The sequence below is a fragment of the Diabrotica undecimpunctata genome, chromosome 1, assembly GCF_040954645.1.
Source record: "Diabrotica undecimpunctata isolate CICGRU chromosome 1, icDiaUnde3, whole genome shotgun sequence".
Classification (NCBI taxonomy): Eukaryota; Metazoa; Arthropoda; class Insecta; order Coleoptera; family Chrysomelidae; genus Diabrotica; species Diabrotica undecimpunctata.
In genome coordinates this window covers 137,024,830-137,042,814 of record NC_092803.1, presented here as the reverse complement: position 1 = coordinate 137,042,814, position 17,985 = coordinate 137,024,830, and the positions used below count along the sequence as shown (strand labels likewise).

The 17,985-nt window shown below is 34.0% G+C and overlaps 1 protein-coding gene across 1 annotated transcript in view; it reads right to left on the bottom strand.

Annotated features, from left to right (window-relative positions):
* Nucleotides 1–9,051, bottom strand: part of LOC140432166 (pancreatic lipase-related protein 2-like) — a 122,827-nt gene extending 113,776 nt beyond the window's left edge. Inside the window, exon 1 of the mRNA XM_072519999.1 lies at nt 8,830–9,051. Coding sequence (XP_072376100.1) covers nt 8,830–8,911 — 82 coding nt within the window. The 5' untranslated portion in view covers nt 8,912–9,051. The remainder of the gene's footprint in view (nt 1–8,829) is intronic.
* Nucleotides 9,052–17,985: the final 8,934 nt, after the last annotated feature.

Genomic DNA, 17,985 nt, shown 5'->3' with positions numbered 1-17,985 from the left:
ATGTCATCTAAATAAACCAGGCATGTTTTCCAAGATAACCCTCTCAACACATTTTCCATAAGCCTCTCAAATGTCGCAGGAGCATTACAAAGTCCAAATGGCATAACGTTGAATTGCCACAATCCAGATCCTGTGGTGAAGGCTGTCTTTTCTTTATCGACTGGGTCCATTTCTACCTGCCAGTATCCAGACTTCAAATCTAAAGTAGAAAACAATTTACTTCCAGCCAATGTGTCCAATGTGTCATCGATCCGAGGCAGAGGATAACTATCTTTCTTGGTAACGTTGTTCAGCAAACGGTAATCCACACAGAACCTCGTCGTTCCGTCTTTCTTCTTAACCAGGACCACCGGAGAGACCCATGGGCTCGTAGAAGGTTCTATCACCCCGTCTTTCTTCATTTCCTGAACAATCGTTTCAGCTTCCTCTCTTTTCGCCTGTGGTAATCGTCGAGCTGTTTGACGAATTGGCTTAGCATTACCAGTATCAATTTTATGCTTAACAACCGTAGTTCTTCCCGTCTTTCCTCCTTTCGGTACGAAAATATCACGATACTGCCGAAGAAATTCCCTTAATTTCCTTTTCTCCATCTGATTTAGAGACTGTCCTGCAACTGCAACCATTTGGTCGAATTTATCGTTGGAATTATCAGATGTTGTCGCCTGACGGATTATGGATGTCACAGGTACACAAGTTCCTACTTTTGTCTCTTTCTTTATGGTCACTGGGTAGTCGTTGACATTGATAAGTCTCACAGGAATTTCCTTAGCCGAAGTCACCAATTCCTTTCCAATTATGATTCCACGGCCAACCTCATCGTCGTGGTTCCAAGGCTCCATCATAACAGGTCTCCCTTCGTCCACAAATCCCTGTAGCCGCGCTACTATGATCGTTTCGCTTCTCGCAGGCACGACTGTATCTTCTGTAATGGCTGCTTGCACAGTGTTATCATTATGTGGATGGAGAAATACCTCCTCGTTGCCAACTTTGATTACCTTATTCTTAAAATCCAATTGGAATCCATGCATATTCATTACGTCCATTCCTAATATAACATCCTCTTCGATGTCAGCAACTATAACAGTATGGACGAACTTTTCTGCTCCAATTCCCAATTGTACCTGGATTTCTCCATGAATGTTGGCATTTTCACCTGTAGCGGTCCGAAGTCGCAACCTCGTTGGTAACAGTTTCTTTCGGCTGTTTATAACTGTCGGGCGTATAATGGTTCTGGTCGCTCCGGTATCCACCAACAACGTATGCTTTTTACCATTTATGTCTCCATCTACATATACACTATCTTCACGACATTTCAAAGAAGCTATTAGTATGAGAGGGTCTTTGGAAGAGTTCCGGGTCGAAGCTGCCTCCCTAAGGTTGACTCGTTCTGGTTTTCCTGATGGTGAGTTTCTTGATTTTATGGTCTTCTTTTTCTTGCATGTCATGCTTTTCATCATGTTAACGAGCTGGTCAAGTTTATCTTCATCTCCTTCCTCTTCTACAGTCCTAACTTTACTGTACCCACCAGAGGCCTGCGTAGCTGACTCGTATTCGAGGGCGGCGGATAAGACATCAACCAGCGTCTTGTGACGAGCTAATCGTAGTGTTCTCTGCATTTCATGATCACGAAGACCATCAATAAACGTTTGAACGGCCAATTTTTCCATCATGTCTTCGGGAGCTGTTGGATAAGCATATCGTACTAGTCTGGCAATATCTACCTCATATTCTTGAAGAGCCTCATCTTTCTTCTGTCTACGATTTTTAAGCTGCGACTGATATACATGCTCCAAATGTTCGTGGCCATATCGCATATTTAACCTCTTCTTCAGTTGTTCGAAATCATCGGTCTCCTCTATTGCTATGGTCTGAAGCACATCTAAGGCATCTCCTCGAAGAGCGACAGTCAGGTTTACCGCCTTTTCTTTTTCAGACCATCCATTTGCTCTTGCGGCTGATTCGAACTGTTTCATGTAGTTGTTCCATGATGATTTTCCGTCGAAAGTTGGGACTTTAACATGAATAGAACCTCCACTTCCTTCAAATTTCGGCCGTGTCTCCAACTTACATTTCGTCTCGTCTTCTTTTATCTCCACTGTAATTGGATTGTTTCCTCTCTCTGCTGTCCCGGTTTCCTCCATCTTCTTTTCCATCTCTTTCCATATCTTTTCTTCGAAGGCCAACATATCGGCAGCAACTTGGTTTTTTAACGAAGATATTCTATCGTCCAGGGCAGACATCTCAGAAGTGACTTTAGAGATTTCCGAAGAGATGTTAGCAGAGACTTTGCTTTCCAGAGAAGAAATCTCGTTAGAAACTTTGCTTTCTAAAGAAGCGATGTCGCCGGATACTTTGTTCTCCAATGATGCGATGTCGCCGGCTACATCAGAAGAAACTTTCGAAATATCGTCAGAAACTTTGTTCTCCAATTTCGAAATCGACGAGATGACAGCATCATGTTTGTCTTCAAATATATAAGTCTCTGGATCTAGTCCTTCTTCTAGCAAAGCGTTCTTTAGTCGTTGGACTAACTCGGACTTTTTTCCGGTGGAAGATAATTCTCTGTCTTCAAGATGTCTTCTTAAATTAGTCACTGTCAGCTCATAAATCGTAGCCATTTTCACAATTTATTTTATATTCACTTGTATTATTATTATAAGTCTAATTTATGTTCGATCCCACTTCTGACACCATTTGTTGTGAATTTATTAAAAGGTTCAATATTTATAACACTTACGGATTTAATTTATTTCTTTATTTATATTAACTTATCTGACAATAATTTATTATATCCGTACGTAACAAATTCGCGAGCGCGGGTTCAGAATTAACTGGCCCTCCATATAAAAATGTTGTATTTATATACGAAATCCTGATATACTAGAACAGCATCGAAAGATCGCATTGTCTTGCATCGAAAAATCGAGAAGCATCTAGTTTTGGAGGATTCACCATAATTTGAACCTAGATCCTTCGCCAAATTTCTACAACAAAACAGAATTATTAGTCATCATATATTTAGGCCAGTATATATTTATCGTAACAATAGAAACTAGACAGTTAATATGGTATGGACACGTACAGAGGATGGACGACAACAGATGGCCAAAAAGAGCTATGGAATACAATCCAAGTAATAGAAGGAAACGAGGAAGACGAGCCAAGTCTTGGATACAAGGTGTTATGGAAACCATGAAAGACAGAGCCATTGATGAAGACACCTGGAGAGATAGAAAAAGATGGCGATCGAAATGCGGGAAGCTGCAGAAGCTGTAGGACCCCCGCTTATATATATATATATATATATATATATATATATATATATATATATATATATATATATATATATATATATATATATATATATATATATATATTTAAAAATACAGAAAACACAGTAAAAGCTTCGCGCTAGTCCACATCACGGACTACTGTACCACTTTTATTATTAATTATTTTTATAAATGTTTTATATAACAAGAATAATTACTCTTTTTAATATTTTTTTTATAGCTGAAAATGAGCATTCAACACTGGTCGAAGTGTATTTATGTTTGAAAAAAAATCTTATCACAAAACTCCAAATCCTCTTAAACTTCTGTATTAGTCGTCAAAGTGTTTATCTTTTTAGACCACATTAAGTCTTATGTTAGTTCTTCAAGAGAATGTCATTTCTTCCAGAGAACATTTATCTTCAAAACATGGAGTAAGGAGTTTTTGAAATACAGTAAAAATGTCTTCATTATTGATAAATCTTTCTTATAAACTAGACATTAGATTGTCTAAACATGGAATGAACGTGATACTCTGTAAATATTCTGTAACTGAAGTGGTTGGATGATTATCTTTATAAGTCTGCCACTTATTAATTCTTGGAATTTGAAGCCCAATACCAAAAATATATTTGTCCTCCCAGTCTCTTATCAAGGTAGATACCAAGAAACGGTGTCCCGGATTAGGGAGGATTAAGGCTTTGCGCCAGGAAGGGCATCCGGCAGTAAAAACTTTGCTAAAACCATGGAAGGAAGGAATATGGAAAACCATCTTGAAGATGGATGCAAGTTAATGTATAGTAGTGAGAACAGTCATGGCAGAAATGGAGGGGGTATTATATTAAACAGAGTGATAGGAACATCTTATAAGGGTAACCAGGAGAAATAATGGGGTGTGGAGAACAGGAAAATGGGATTTGTCTGTAATTAATACCTTCTTTATGAAGACTGAAGACCAGTATGTTACATACAGTATCGGGGAAGGGAAAATTAGATAGATTTTGTGCTGTGCAGAAAAAGCCAGCTAAAAAATGGTGAATATATAGCTAATCAACACCGTCCGGTGATAGTGGATATGGAGATAAAGGTGTGACGAAAAGGAAAGCAAGTAGGATACCAGAAAGTAAAGTGGTGGAATTTAAAGGATAAAAATTTGGCAAAGTCTTTAAGAATAAAGTGCTGGAAGAGTTGGATGAAAAAGATACGGTAAATGACTAGTGAGAAGCCAACAGCAAAGTTGTGGTACGAGCGGAGAGGATGTGCTAGGAAAATTATCTGGTTAAAGGCCTCCTAGAGACAAAAAAACTTGTGGTAGATGAAGCGCAACAGAAGGTTAGGGAGAAGAAAGAGACTAGAAAGAGGTATAACGTATAATATGAGAAAGGTAGGGCACCAATGGAATACCTGTGGAAGTTTGGGATGCAGGAACCTAAATAAGAATGGTAGGGCAGCAATGGTATACCTGTGGAGCTTTGGAAAACTTTAGGGGAGGAAGTTTTGTAGGAAATAGTGGGTACGATATATGAGGAAGAGTGGATGCCCAATGCTTGGAGAGAGAGTGTGATGGTATCATTGTATAAAAATAAAGAAGACATTCAGATATGTATGAACTATAAAGGGATACAGTTAATGTGGCACACAATGAAAGTTTGGGGGAGAAAACTGTAGAGTGAATCTTAAGGAGAGAGACATCGATAGGAGAAGATCAGTTTGGGTATAAGCCAGGAAGGAGGACAATAACGAATGCCTTGTTTGCTTTGAGACATTTGGTAGAGAAATACGGCAAGAAGAAGAGAGAGCTACATTTGGTATCTATAGATCTTGAGAAAGCATACGATAGGCAAGAGCTTTGGAGATGTATAACAGAGAAATGGTTGATGGAATGAGAGGTAGAGGAAAACAGAGTAGAAGATGGAAGTACTGTGTGGCAGAGGAGCAGAGAGAAAGGTTTAGGTGAAGAAGACACGGTGGAAAGAAATGAGTGGCGAAGAAAAGTAAGGAACAGTGACCCCTGACAAGGGAACAGCCAAAGAAAAAAATTAAGAAGAAAAAGCACTATATAAATACTTATAAGTGGGTATACGATAAAGGGGGTAAAATTAAAAATATCCATGAACTTGGATAAATGAAAATAGCGAACAAAGTAGAGAAATAAAAACGGGCTTTGAAATTCAGGCCACCAGAACCAGAGTGGCTCAAGTAATAGAAATCAAAACTAGAGATATGGGCCAAAATAGTTTAGTGAAATTTTCGAGTTAATGTAGAAAATTAAGTAAATATTAAACACATTGCTTAGTTCGCAGCATAATATTTTTTAATTTGTATAATTTGTAATTTTTTTAACAGGTTGGGCCACTTTGGCATTGGCTGTTTGAGACAATCATGTCAATAAAAGTAAAAATAATAGGGCATCGGGTATGAAAACAACCAATCCCATAAAAATAAATGTAATATACCAGAGATAATGACTTTTATTAAACTGAAAAATTACAAATTAAAACTTATTGCTAGTTTTTTTACTTAAGTTGTAATCAAACTTTCACTTTTATTGTTTTTAAATGTTTTCATTATACAAAAATCCGCTGAAAAATCGCTCATTGCTCCGTCTAATTCATTTCTTGCAGTGTTAGACTCTGCTAGTTGGTGGTAGAATTGATGATAGATGGGCGGAACATATTCTAGTAAACACAGAAGGTCTTTCTTTTTTTCAGGGTTGATTTTTCTTCCATCTGGATAGAGTGTTTCGAGCACTAGGTTAGCAGCATCTTAAGAATTCCTTAACTTTAGTAAAAAGGACTTCTGGATTACTCGAATATTTAAAATACATGGAGAATGGATGCATCCTACTATACAGCATCCACTGCATTTTTAGTCACTCTACTTTAGACCTATCAACGCTTATCTTTCTATTTGTAATATTACTTTCTAAGGCTTTCGTCGATATGAAATCGTCTCATTTCATCTATACTACCTTAAATGGATTCTTTTTTCTCGCTGCTGTTATCACGGTGTTCCAATGCTCTGGAATCTATAGGTATGTTTGAGAAATATCTCTTCTGTTTTTCTATCAAGCCTAAAGCTCGGTCACAAGATGAGTAGGAATGGCCGCTCACTGTAAATTTGTGATCAATCTGTTCCACACTATAAGCTGGATTTGATACATGTTTGTACATTATCTCTAATAAATTTTAATAAACATGAACCTATTTCCTGTGGCCCTCTGGATGCAGTCTATTCGTCCCAAACGTACATAAAAATGTCATCGATAGCAGCATTGTGAATCGCTAAACAGTAAGTCTATAACTGCCGTTTTTAATAGCATATTCATCAGATCAAAATAATTACTGTGGTATCGTTGTTTTCCGTTAAATACTGTATATAAATTTTCATATTATTCATGGCACTTTCCGCTTTTCTTAAATGAATCTCCTTGGCAGTGGTAAGTTCGGCCTTCTTGGAATGTTCACTATTTCCACAAGCCTCTATTTTTACTTTGAAATTATCGCATTTCTTACATGAATCTGTTATAGGAGCATGGGATGATAAGTTGAACTTCTCAGTGAATATTTTTTCAAAGATGTATTTAGAAACAGGTTCGCTGACTTCCTTTTTATATTCGGAATACATTATTGTCAAATTCAAATCAGGTGGCAAATACTGTCTTGTCTCACTTTTGTGTCTGGTGTAGTGTGAATCGTATTTTGGAAAAGTATTAATGAACTACTTTACTTCATTTTCTTTCAGCAAAGGGGTTTTGTTTTTTGGGACATGTTTACCTCGCTTGTCAATAGTGGGTGTAGCACCAACTGATTTATTTTTCAAAACCCTTGTGAGACGTCCGTCTGATACTTAAAGAACATGTTTGAAAAATGACTTGCAAACACGAATTTGTTTTTCGTTCATATCTGGTAAATGATACAGTTTGGAAAATTCTCTCGTCTTTGTTGTGCATCGTTTGCATTTTGTTTACATGATCTTGCTTTAATTATGACATTTACGAGTGAACACAGGTATAAGCTTTGCAAATTGAAATTTGATAATCCATAAAATTTGGAAAATAGTACTCTTTGCCTTACAAAGTCACTTGCTTATAGTTTAAAATCATTTTTGCAATCATTAACTTAAATATTGCAATATTTTAAAGAATAATGTAATTCTCCTGAACATCAACAAAATTCTCAAAAGCCTCATCAAGGGTAAACGTAAGGTACAACTCTCTCGACACAATAGGACAACTACGTAAAATAGATATTCTGAATAAGAAAAAAAGTAATGAAATAACTAGAAGATTTTTTGTAAAAAAATATTTCTCATAAAATTATTGCCAATATTAAGAAAAGACACAGTTTTAATACGTATTTGCAAGAAACGCACTCAAAATTATGAAGTGATTAAGGAGTTAAACCTTGATATATCATGGCAAACAAGCCGTACTAACCTTTATTAACGAAATATTGAAGATAATTTTGTACGTAAAGGTTTCCGATATAGGTACATATTAAAAAAATAAAGGTGAGACACATTATAAAAATTGAAGACCACAGGGAAAGAACTTGAAAGTCCAATTTTTGACATTTATCGTTATAGTTTGTAGCTTTAATTACGTAGTTTTTAAGAGTAACACAATACAGAGTATTAACTATATAAGTCAAAAGATATGTGTTTGAAAAAACCCTGTGCAGGGAAAGAACTTGATATATCCATTCCAAACAGGGGAAAACGTTGGTAAGTCCAGGTAATCCTAGTAGTTGGCAACAATGAAATGCTACATAAAAACTGGAATTATTTTGTGAAATGTTTTTTTATGAAAATGTTTCGTTTTATACTTTTTGCATTAAAAATATATTTGCTCTCTTTCTGTTTTATTTATTATTTTAAGTAGACATAGCCAATGATTTTATAGGGAAATAACGTAATAAGTCTTTCTTTACAAGGGAAAAACGTGTTAAGTCAAAGTAGATGAATAAAAAACAATGAATACCATTAACATGTGAAATAAATTTAAAAAAAAACTAAAACGTAAACCAAAAACCTATATAGCAAATGTTTATCTTTGTATTACTGATTAAATCACAGAGTTTTAAACTTTAAATATGTTCTGAACAAAATCAAAAATGTGACTTTTCCAGTTATTTTCCTGAGAACTTCAAATGAAAAACATGTAAGTAATAGTAATATAAAATACTAATAATATGTAATAAAATATCGCAAGTTTTCAATATATTATAGGCAACAAGATTTCTAATTCGAAACGTTAAAAGAGCTTTTATTTTTTTATATGTGGTGTTTTTCTCATAGAAAATAAAAAATATAATATATTAAATTAAGACAGACTTAAACATGAATTTAATCAAGAAATCTAATTTCACAGAATATATCGGTCAGGAAATGTAGAAACCTTGTTTCGACTATCGTTGTTTGTATATTGAAAATGGCTTTCGAACTGAAAGTAAATGCAATATAAGTTTTTATTCTCCCTAATGATGTGGTATCGTTGCCTTTAGATATTGTGAAGACAAAACATTTCTTTTAAATAAGATACAAAATTTTCACTCACCGGTAAGCATAATACACAGTAAATAAAAACACACCATCACCATACTGTCGCGTGTAAACCTAGTCCATAGCCCACGGCCCATTTTTCTTTATGGGAATCAACCCTTCGAACACGTTTGAATCGTCTACGAAATCGAAACGAATCGCGACGGAGAAAGTCATGTACCTATTCAGATCGTCCGATTAAGACTGCATCAACATTAACAGTCAAGCCATCACCGTCCAATATACCGCTCTTTAACTTTTTCTTCTGAGTATCACCTTCACCTTTTGGTATTCTTACTAAACCGCCATGTGTTTGACGGTATGCACACTCTCACTCTTAGCGGGACTGTTGACAATTTAGTATAAAAGTTTTTTTTAGAATTTGACATATATGTATGTATATATATTTCCTTAATTTTATTTGGATATTTTTTCTATACTAATACTGTTTTATTTAATTATCTATCACTTAATTCGTTAACTTGTTGCGTCAATATATGTGATATATTTACATTTAAATAATATATTAGTTTCGATGGATTATTTCTCATAATATAACCCAAATATTTTAACTTCCTGTTCTTTATGGTGTTAATAATTTTGAATAGTTTAACCGCTTCGTTTATTACATACCTACTCGTTTGAGTTTATGACAGTTAACGACATTTTTAACATTGTTCCTGTAGGATCTTATTTTTGCGAAGATACTATACATAACTTCAGCTAGCATCAATAGTGTATATAAAAATAGGGAAGTGTTCTCCTTCTTCTTCTTCTTCTTCTTAACCTTCTATCGTGCATTTTTGGACACAGGCCTCTCCCAACTCCTTTCATCAATCTCTATCCTAAATAACATACTTACAATTTGTTCCGGCTATTTTTTTGATGTCGTCTACCCATCTCATCTGCGGTCTTTCACTTGGTCGTCTATCTTTGTAAGATTTCCAATGTTGTATTGTAGCGTTCCAATGTTGGTCTTTTTGTCTATCAGTATAACCTGCGAAGCTCCATTTGAGTTTGCTCCTAAGTATATCTAACACCTAACATTGCTCTTTTTATTACATTTTCTCTTGTAGCTAGTTTATTCATATTTGCCTTGGTTGGGGTCCAAGTTTGACATCCTTATATCATGTTAGGAAGAATGTACTGGTTGAACACTTTGCTAATTGTGATTCGTGATTCATCAGATTCGTAATACATGACCATATTAGTTGAAGAAGCAGAAGATCTGCTGCTTTAACTACAACAAATGGTCGGATTCTGACACCTATACAAAATTTTGTAATGTTTTTTTTTTGTGGGGTCCAGTGTAAAGTTTTTTATGTGTTTTTTTTTTAAGAAATAGCTTAAAGAAAAATTGTAGATTTTTCTACCATATTAGATCTCTCCTAAGAAGTGGTATTTTTTAAAAACTTGGGCACAAGTAAAGGGTGAAATCGCAAGGAAAAGTACATTTAAATTTGTAACCTAACTTGTGGAAGTTAGTGCATCTTACAAACCGGCGTTCAGGTATTTTAAAGGACACAACGGTGAGCTTTGGGACGTGGGTCTATAGATTTGGGATGGGATTATATATTTAATAAATTTTGGGGAATTGAAGTGTACCTATGAAAATGACAGACTTTGGTACTAAACGAAATGGGAAAAATAAAGGGCGCCACCTAGTTCTTTGTCAAGAGACGAGGAAAACTCTACACTTGATGTATGAGACGATTGACTTTAGAAGAATAAAAAAATAGGCTAAACCTCTAAAAAACAATATACATATCTAGTCAAAAAAGTAGTCTTCTGCAGGTCATCATGCAGGGTAGAGTCGATGGAAAAAAGGGAATAGGTAGAAAGAGGAAGTTATACCTGCGAAATATTCGAGACTTTAGTAACATGACTGTAGACGAATTATTCCACGTTGCAAGGGACAGAGAAACTTTTAGAAATGTGGTCGCCAACCTCCGTTAATGGGGACGGCATAGGAAGAAGAAGAAGTCAAAAAAAAAACAAATACACTTAGTCCTTTGTCAAAAGACGAGGAAAACTCTACACTTGATGTATGAGACGATTGGCTTAAAAATAATAAAAAAAATAGGCTAAACTTAAAAAAAAAAACAATATGCATATTTAGTCAAAAAAAATACACTTACCTTCTACATTTCTATCAGATTTACCTTCTTACTAGTTACCAGAAGCAAGGAAGATTATAAGAGAGCACTAAACAAATAAAGGCTACAAATTAACAAATTGTTTTTCTCAAAAGTTCAGCTAGGTAAAAATTATTATAGAATGTCAACACATTAGTAAAGTAGACATAAATCAAACAAGGAAAATACCAAAAAAAAACAAAAATGTAAATTTAGACAAATTAGGTTTCCTAAAATTAGATGGAATACCTTTATAAATGGGTAAAGCTGAAAGGTGAATTTAATAGCAGAATTTAGCAAAAATACTTTGACTTTATCCCAGTTATAGCTTAATTATCATGATATTATCGGTATTATAACTGACTATCTAAAAAAATACCTACAAATTAGCTGAACAAAAAGGTATTACGGAATATACAAACTTTTAGGTTGTACAAAAAACATGGATTATTGCGGAATATCAAAAAAATTAAGTAGTTTACCCTAAACCTTGCACAGCACTGCGCTTAATGCATTATGTAATAAAAGTTATATGAAATCAGGTATCTTTCTTTGGTTCGCCAGGTAGAAAACATTCTGCTATTGTATAGTTTATTTCACAAAAAATGGTTGAGTGCTTAATGATTGCAATAAAACCCGACCGCAAGTACCCCAGCTTAGTCAACATTAGTTGAGCAGGTAAGTATTCTGGTAAAATTGAAGCTACTGTGGAGTGTCGTTATCTTGTTTGTATAATAAATTCCTGGTAATATAAAAACAATTAAAAAATCGTATAAAATTATAAAAAAAATTAGAATACATTTTATTTCATAAAGTTGTAAACATTTTAACAGTGAGTTTCACTATCAATGGTTGATCTTTTAATGACCACAATAAATTTGTTGATCGTTAAGTATTTCCTGGAATAATTATACAGGTTCCCTCTATTCTGTATAATTTGTAAAAGTATATAAAACCGATGAGAAATTTTTAAATATACATTTTGTTTCATTTAATTGAAAGTGTTACAAGTGTTACCAGTGCTATACCTATTTATACCTATAAAACAGCATTATGTGGCGTCCGTGGAAAAACATTGATGGTGCTTCTTCCAGTGTTCCAGCAAAGAAAAAGCATTTATCTGCTGACGCTAGAGAAATCGTAAAAACAATATATAGTTCTTTACTTACAAGAGGACTTACTGCTAATACTGCTGCCAGTGAAATATCTGATTTAACGAAAATACCTCTAACCACAGTGAAAAGAATTACATTAAATCCCATTAAGTCAAGAAGGAAGCGTAAGGATGCCGGTTCTACCAAATGTATTGACGAAAGTGATAAGGACTTAATAAGACGAAAAATTTACACAATGTACGAATAGCAACGGATACCTACATTAGATGCTTTAAAACAACGGCTTACTAATCATGATACACAAATAAACTGTAGCCGCATTAGTCTTTGGAGGATTTTGTCTAAAATGGGCTTCAGATATCGTACAATTGACAAAAGGCAAGTGCTTATGGAGTCCCATCGTTTACAAAAGTGGCGTACTGAATATATAACTTCCATAAGAAAGTACCGTACAGAAGATCGACCAATAATTTATCTGGACGAGACATGATTTGACACTCATGAAACACCATCCAAAGGATGGTCCGATTCTTCCAACAGGTGTCAAATAAAAGCTCCATTAAACAAAGGGAAAAGAATAACAATTTTACATGCAGGGTCAGAAAATGGTTGGGTCCCAAATGCCTTATGGCTTTCTGCAAAGAACATTAAAGACTCTTGCGTGGACTACCATGAGGATACAACGGGAGAGCTTTTTGAGCAATGGTTTAAGAATTGTCTTATACCTAACCTTCCTCAAAATAGTGTGATAGTAATGGACAATGCAAGTTACCACAGTTTTCAATTACATAAGTCTCTAAGTGCAAATAACACGAAAATTGAAATTCAAAACTACCTGTTAGAAAACGATATATATTTTGAAGAAAGTTATTTTAAAAATGAACTATTAGAAGTGTTAAAATCATTTTCTATTAAAAAAGTATATGTTTGTGACGCATTGGCCGAGGACATGGGACATACAGTGTTACGGCTTCCGCCCTACTATTGTTTATTTAATCCCATAGAGCAGTGGTCGCCAACCTGTCGATCGGGAGCTACCGGTAGCTCGCGGAGGCAATTCTGGTAGCTCTCACAACGATTTTAATTTAAAAAATACAAACTGCAAAAATCAGAGAAGCTTCCAAAATTCCACAAAAAAATCTAATTGTCATAATATTAAACATAAACAGCGGCACGTTGCGGTGAGCGATCTGCCCCTGACGCCGTCAAGCTAGAATCGGCTATTTATAGAACCGACCAGCCGGCCCAGCGCGTTAGTGTTCGAGAACGATCTGGATTGCTTTGAACGGGATAAATACGCACGGCGCGGCGACATTGCGCTTAGTTTAAAACTGAACGCGTAACAAACGTCCAGCGGTTGGGTTAGTAGAGAACAACAAAAATAATATTATGGCAAGCAGTTGTAAGAAGGTAAAGACATACCACTTTCATTCGGAATGCGAAGAAAAATCTTCAAACAAACTTTTTTACAGAAGTTAAAGATAAAAATGTGTGTTTGTTATGTAATACTTCGGTCTCCGTTGCTAAAAAAGGAAATATTGAGAGACATCATAAAACTGTACGTTCTAATTTTGAAAAATCATTCCCACTACATTATGCCGCCAGAAAGGAGAAACTGAAACAGTTAAAAAAACAGTTAATTGGACAACAATCAATATTTTTAAGAACAGTCGACAAAAATAAGGCTGCAACTGAAGCATCGTACCGTGTGTCCCAGATAGTTGCACAAAAAAAGAAACCTTATGAAGACGGGGAAATGATAAAATAGGCGTTTTTAGAAGCCGCTGATTCGTTATTTGCCAACTTAAGAAATAAAGACGAGAAAGTTTCAGCTATAAAATCTATGCAACTTTCTGCTAATACAGTGATGAGACGTGTAGAAATGATATTTTTTACAGTTAAGAACTGACTTAGATAACTGTGTTTATTTTTCACTTCAACTGGATGAATCAACAGATGTCGTTGACACTGCCCAGATGGCCGTGTTCGTCAGGATGGTTTTTAGTGATTTTACGATTAAAGAAGATCTTTTGAAGTTCATTCCACTGAAAGGACACACTACTGGACAGGAGTTGTTTTCTCATTTAACAAATATTATTTCTTCCGAGAAAATTCTAATATCGAAAATGGTAGGCTTGTCAACCGATGGCGCTCCAGCTATGGTGGGTTGTGATAAGGGTCTGGTGGCGTTATGTCGTAAAGATGAAACTTTTCCGCAATTTCTCTGTTACCACTGCATTTTCCATCAGCAAGCATTATGTGGAAATTTCCTGAAACTAAACAACGTTATGAAACTGGTGGTAAAAATTGTGAACAAGATTAGAGCTGAAGCGTTACAAAGAAGATTATTCAGAACCTTGGCCTATGAAGTTGACTGTCAATACGGGAACCTACTCCTTCACTCTGAAGTCCGATGGTTAAGTAGAGGACGAGTGCTGAAACGTTTTAATGATGTCCTATCTGGCATAGTTCAATTTTTCAAACAACGCGATGAACCGACTCCGGAACTAAAAAATTCAATCTGGCTTAGAGATTTTGTTTTTCTCGTGGACATTACAGAGCAATTAAACGAACTTAATTTGCAGCTTCAGGGGACAGTCAAAGAACTAGCGGAAATGATTTCTGATATAAAAGCATTTATCAAAAAGCTGGAGTTTTGGAAACAAAGCCTAATTAACAGCGATTCCATGCATTTTCCTATTCTTTCAGAAAAAATATCTCAAAATCCATTAGAACCCTATGACAACAAATCATGTAGAAATAATTTCTACCCTGAAGAGTAACTTCAAAAATCGTTTTAAGGATTTCAATGAAATGGCTTTAGTAGCGCAGTTTGCTGTTTCACCCTTTATGGAAATTGATATCCAGCAGTTTGCAGCTTGTGTTATGCAGAACTTTGGCGAAGACATCGCTGCAACAGAAATGGAAGTTATTGAGTTTCAAAATGATTTAGCCTTAAAATCGTTAGTCTCAAGTTCTGAATGTATCTGGCCTATTGTAAGTAAAGACAAATATTCAGTTCTATGCCGTGTTGCCTTGAAAGTGAAAGCATTATTCAATTCAACCTATTTGTGTGAATCTTCTTTTTTCAATATGAAGTTTATTAAGAACAAATGTCGCAATCGACTTACAGATGAACATTTGGAGAATTGTATTCGAATGGCTGCATCAAATTATACTGCAAACATTAAAACAACTATCGATGAGTCTGAGTGTCAGCCTTCTCATTGAACGTGCTTTTTTATTTTTCAATGTTTATGTTTATGATAGTGCGTTACTTTTTTGTTGTTATTATTAACTATTTTTAAATCATACGTGACATGCCGTTGTGGCTGGATAAAAGTTTGTGTTTATTTTTCAAATACCTTCGTTTGATAGGTAGGAATGTAGCTATGAACAAGTACGTACTAGTAATATTAGTTATTTTGTTACTAGTTTATTATTAGTACCTATGTATTATGTATTACCAGTTAAACAGTAAAATAAATACATATAATGATAGATTAACTGTGGATTATTTCATTTACGTTGCGTTACGTGGCTTCCGTGTGGGTAGCTCGCTGTTTATTCCAAAATTAACAAAGTAGCTCGTTGGCGACCACTGCCATAGAGCATATGTGGCACCAACTAAAGTCAAATGTTAGGTCACAAAATGTTTCTCCGACTTTAAGTGGTAGTGTAGTCGAATTAATAAGGAAATGTGTTGATGATATCTCCCCAGAAAGTTGGAAAAATTCAGTACGCCATGTAATGAACGTAGAAAATTAATTCATATGTTACTTTGAATCACATAATTAAACCAATTGTTATTAATCTTGAAGAGGATAGCGACAGCGAAACAGAATTAGGTATTTAGGAATTCATAAATATATTTTGGTTATTTTGGGTTTTTTTTTTGTAAATATTTTGTATATATTTTTCTATATTTTTTTTTCAATTTATCTATTTTTTGTACATTATGTATTCGTTTGTATGTACATACTGTAAATAGAACTATTATTACTGTACATTTTTAACGATATCCGATTAGGAAGAGCAAAAACTTTTAAACACGCCAGTTTTTTGCTGACAGTCTTAAGCCTGTAAAAAGTGTGAAGGAAAGTACCTTTCTGAATTTAAATCCATATACTACAATTATTCACTAGAACAAAAAACTACTTTCTTCATGTTAAAAATTGTTCAATTATCAAGTATATTCACTTAAACAACCTGGAAATACCATATGAAATAATTTAATAAATTTTTATAATCGTGTATTCTACAGCTACCAATGAAATATATTAAATAACAAACTTTCTGAAGTGCGACCCTGTGTACTTCGGTAGTTTAATGAGAGACTCTTGTATACATAATAGGATCAACTCAGGTAACCATTAAGCACTCAACCATTTTTCGTGAAACAAACTATACCTCCAAACATTTTGACAAGTTTTAAATTAAACTGAAAGAATTACGTAGGATTTGGCTTACTTATAAATACTATACTATGCTAGAAAACGAAGGAACAGACCTTTAATAAGTATATTTCCACATTTTTGTAAAGCTGTAGGCAGTATTTGCTTATTTTTTATTAATATTAAAATTTCATTTAATTTTTAAAATATAATAAATGTGACTAGTTAATATCAAGTTTTATTTGTCAAAGGCAAACTCATTTTTCAGATTTACAACTAAGAGAAAACGTCGTACACCTGAAAGACTAGAGCTAATTGAGCACAAAACAATTGGTTCTCAAAGAAAGTTAAAGTTTTATTGTTACACCTTGGTTCCCAACTTTCAGAGGGTAGTCATATCGTTACAACTTCTTCGCTAACATATAAAACTAGCCTTTCCGAACTCACAAAGTTGTATGTCTGACCAGACGACGGTATTTAAAGTTTAAAGTTGTAGTGAACTTCCATTTCAGGTACTTATGGTTATATAGTGAGAATGAAAGATGACAGACTAACAAGAAGAAGTCGAAAAGGTAAAATGCAAAAAAATTTACAGCAATTGTTAGAACAGCATTGAAATCAGTATATTACATATCACAGATGTAAATAACATAGACTCGTTGACTGATGAATTTGCATTACGTACTTATTTAGAAACAAATCAAAGAAGCTTGCAGTCTTTGATATACCAACAAATTCTCACATTGAATGTAGACAGAGAGCATACCATTCACATTCTTAGTCTCGCCCAACTTGGAAGTAACATAAAATTATGAATGTATCAAATTAAAAAAAATTAATTATGTATTATTTTTGCTATAAGTTGTCTTATTTCAGTAATTATTATGTCTGAAGTAAGTTTTACAATGTGGTTTATTGTATATTTCTTAACTGTTTCCTGCAGTTGTGCTTATTTCTGTCTTGCGTATTGTGAAAGGTTTAAATTGTATATAGTTAGAAGAACACTAGTATTATTTGCATTTTTATATATTTCAAATTATCTATGGGATTCGTTAATACTAATCTTTTTATTATTAAATTATTCAACGCGGATGTTTGGCTGAAATTTTGCAAATTTGTTATATAATATGGAGAGGTAGATACAACTTCGAAAAATAAGCATATAATAAGCAAATATAATAAAAGCATTAGATTATGTGCACTTGGACGTAATAAATCAATTAGCTACAAAATTGTCGAGTTGACTATATATTATATATTTATAAAAATATACACATAGAGAATATATACATATATATATATATATATATATATATATATATATATATATATATATATATATATATATATATATATATATACTATATATATATATATATATATATATATATATATATATATACTTATATATATATATATATATATACTCACCGGCATGAAAAACGGAGCACTTAAAATTTTAATTCTCTTAAACCTTTATTATTAAAATAACATAAACACAAACGAAACAAATTGTTTTAAGTAATTA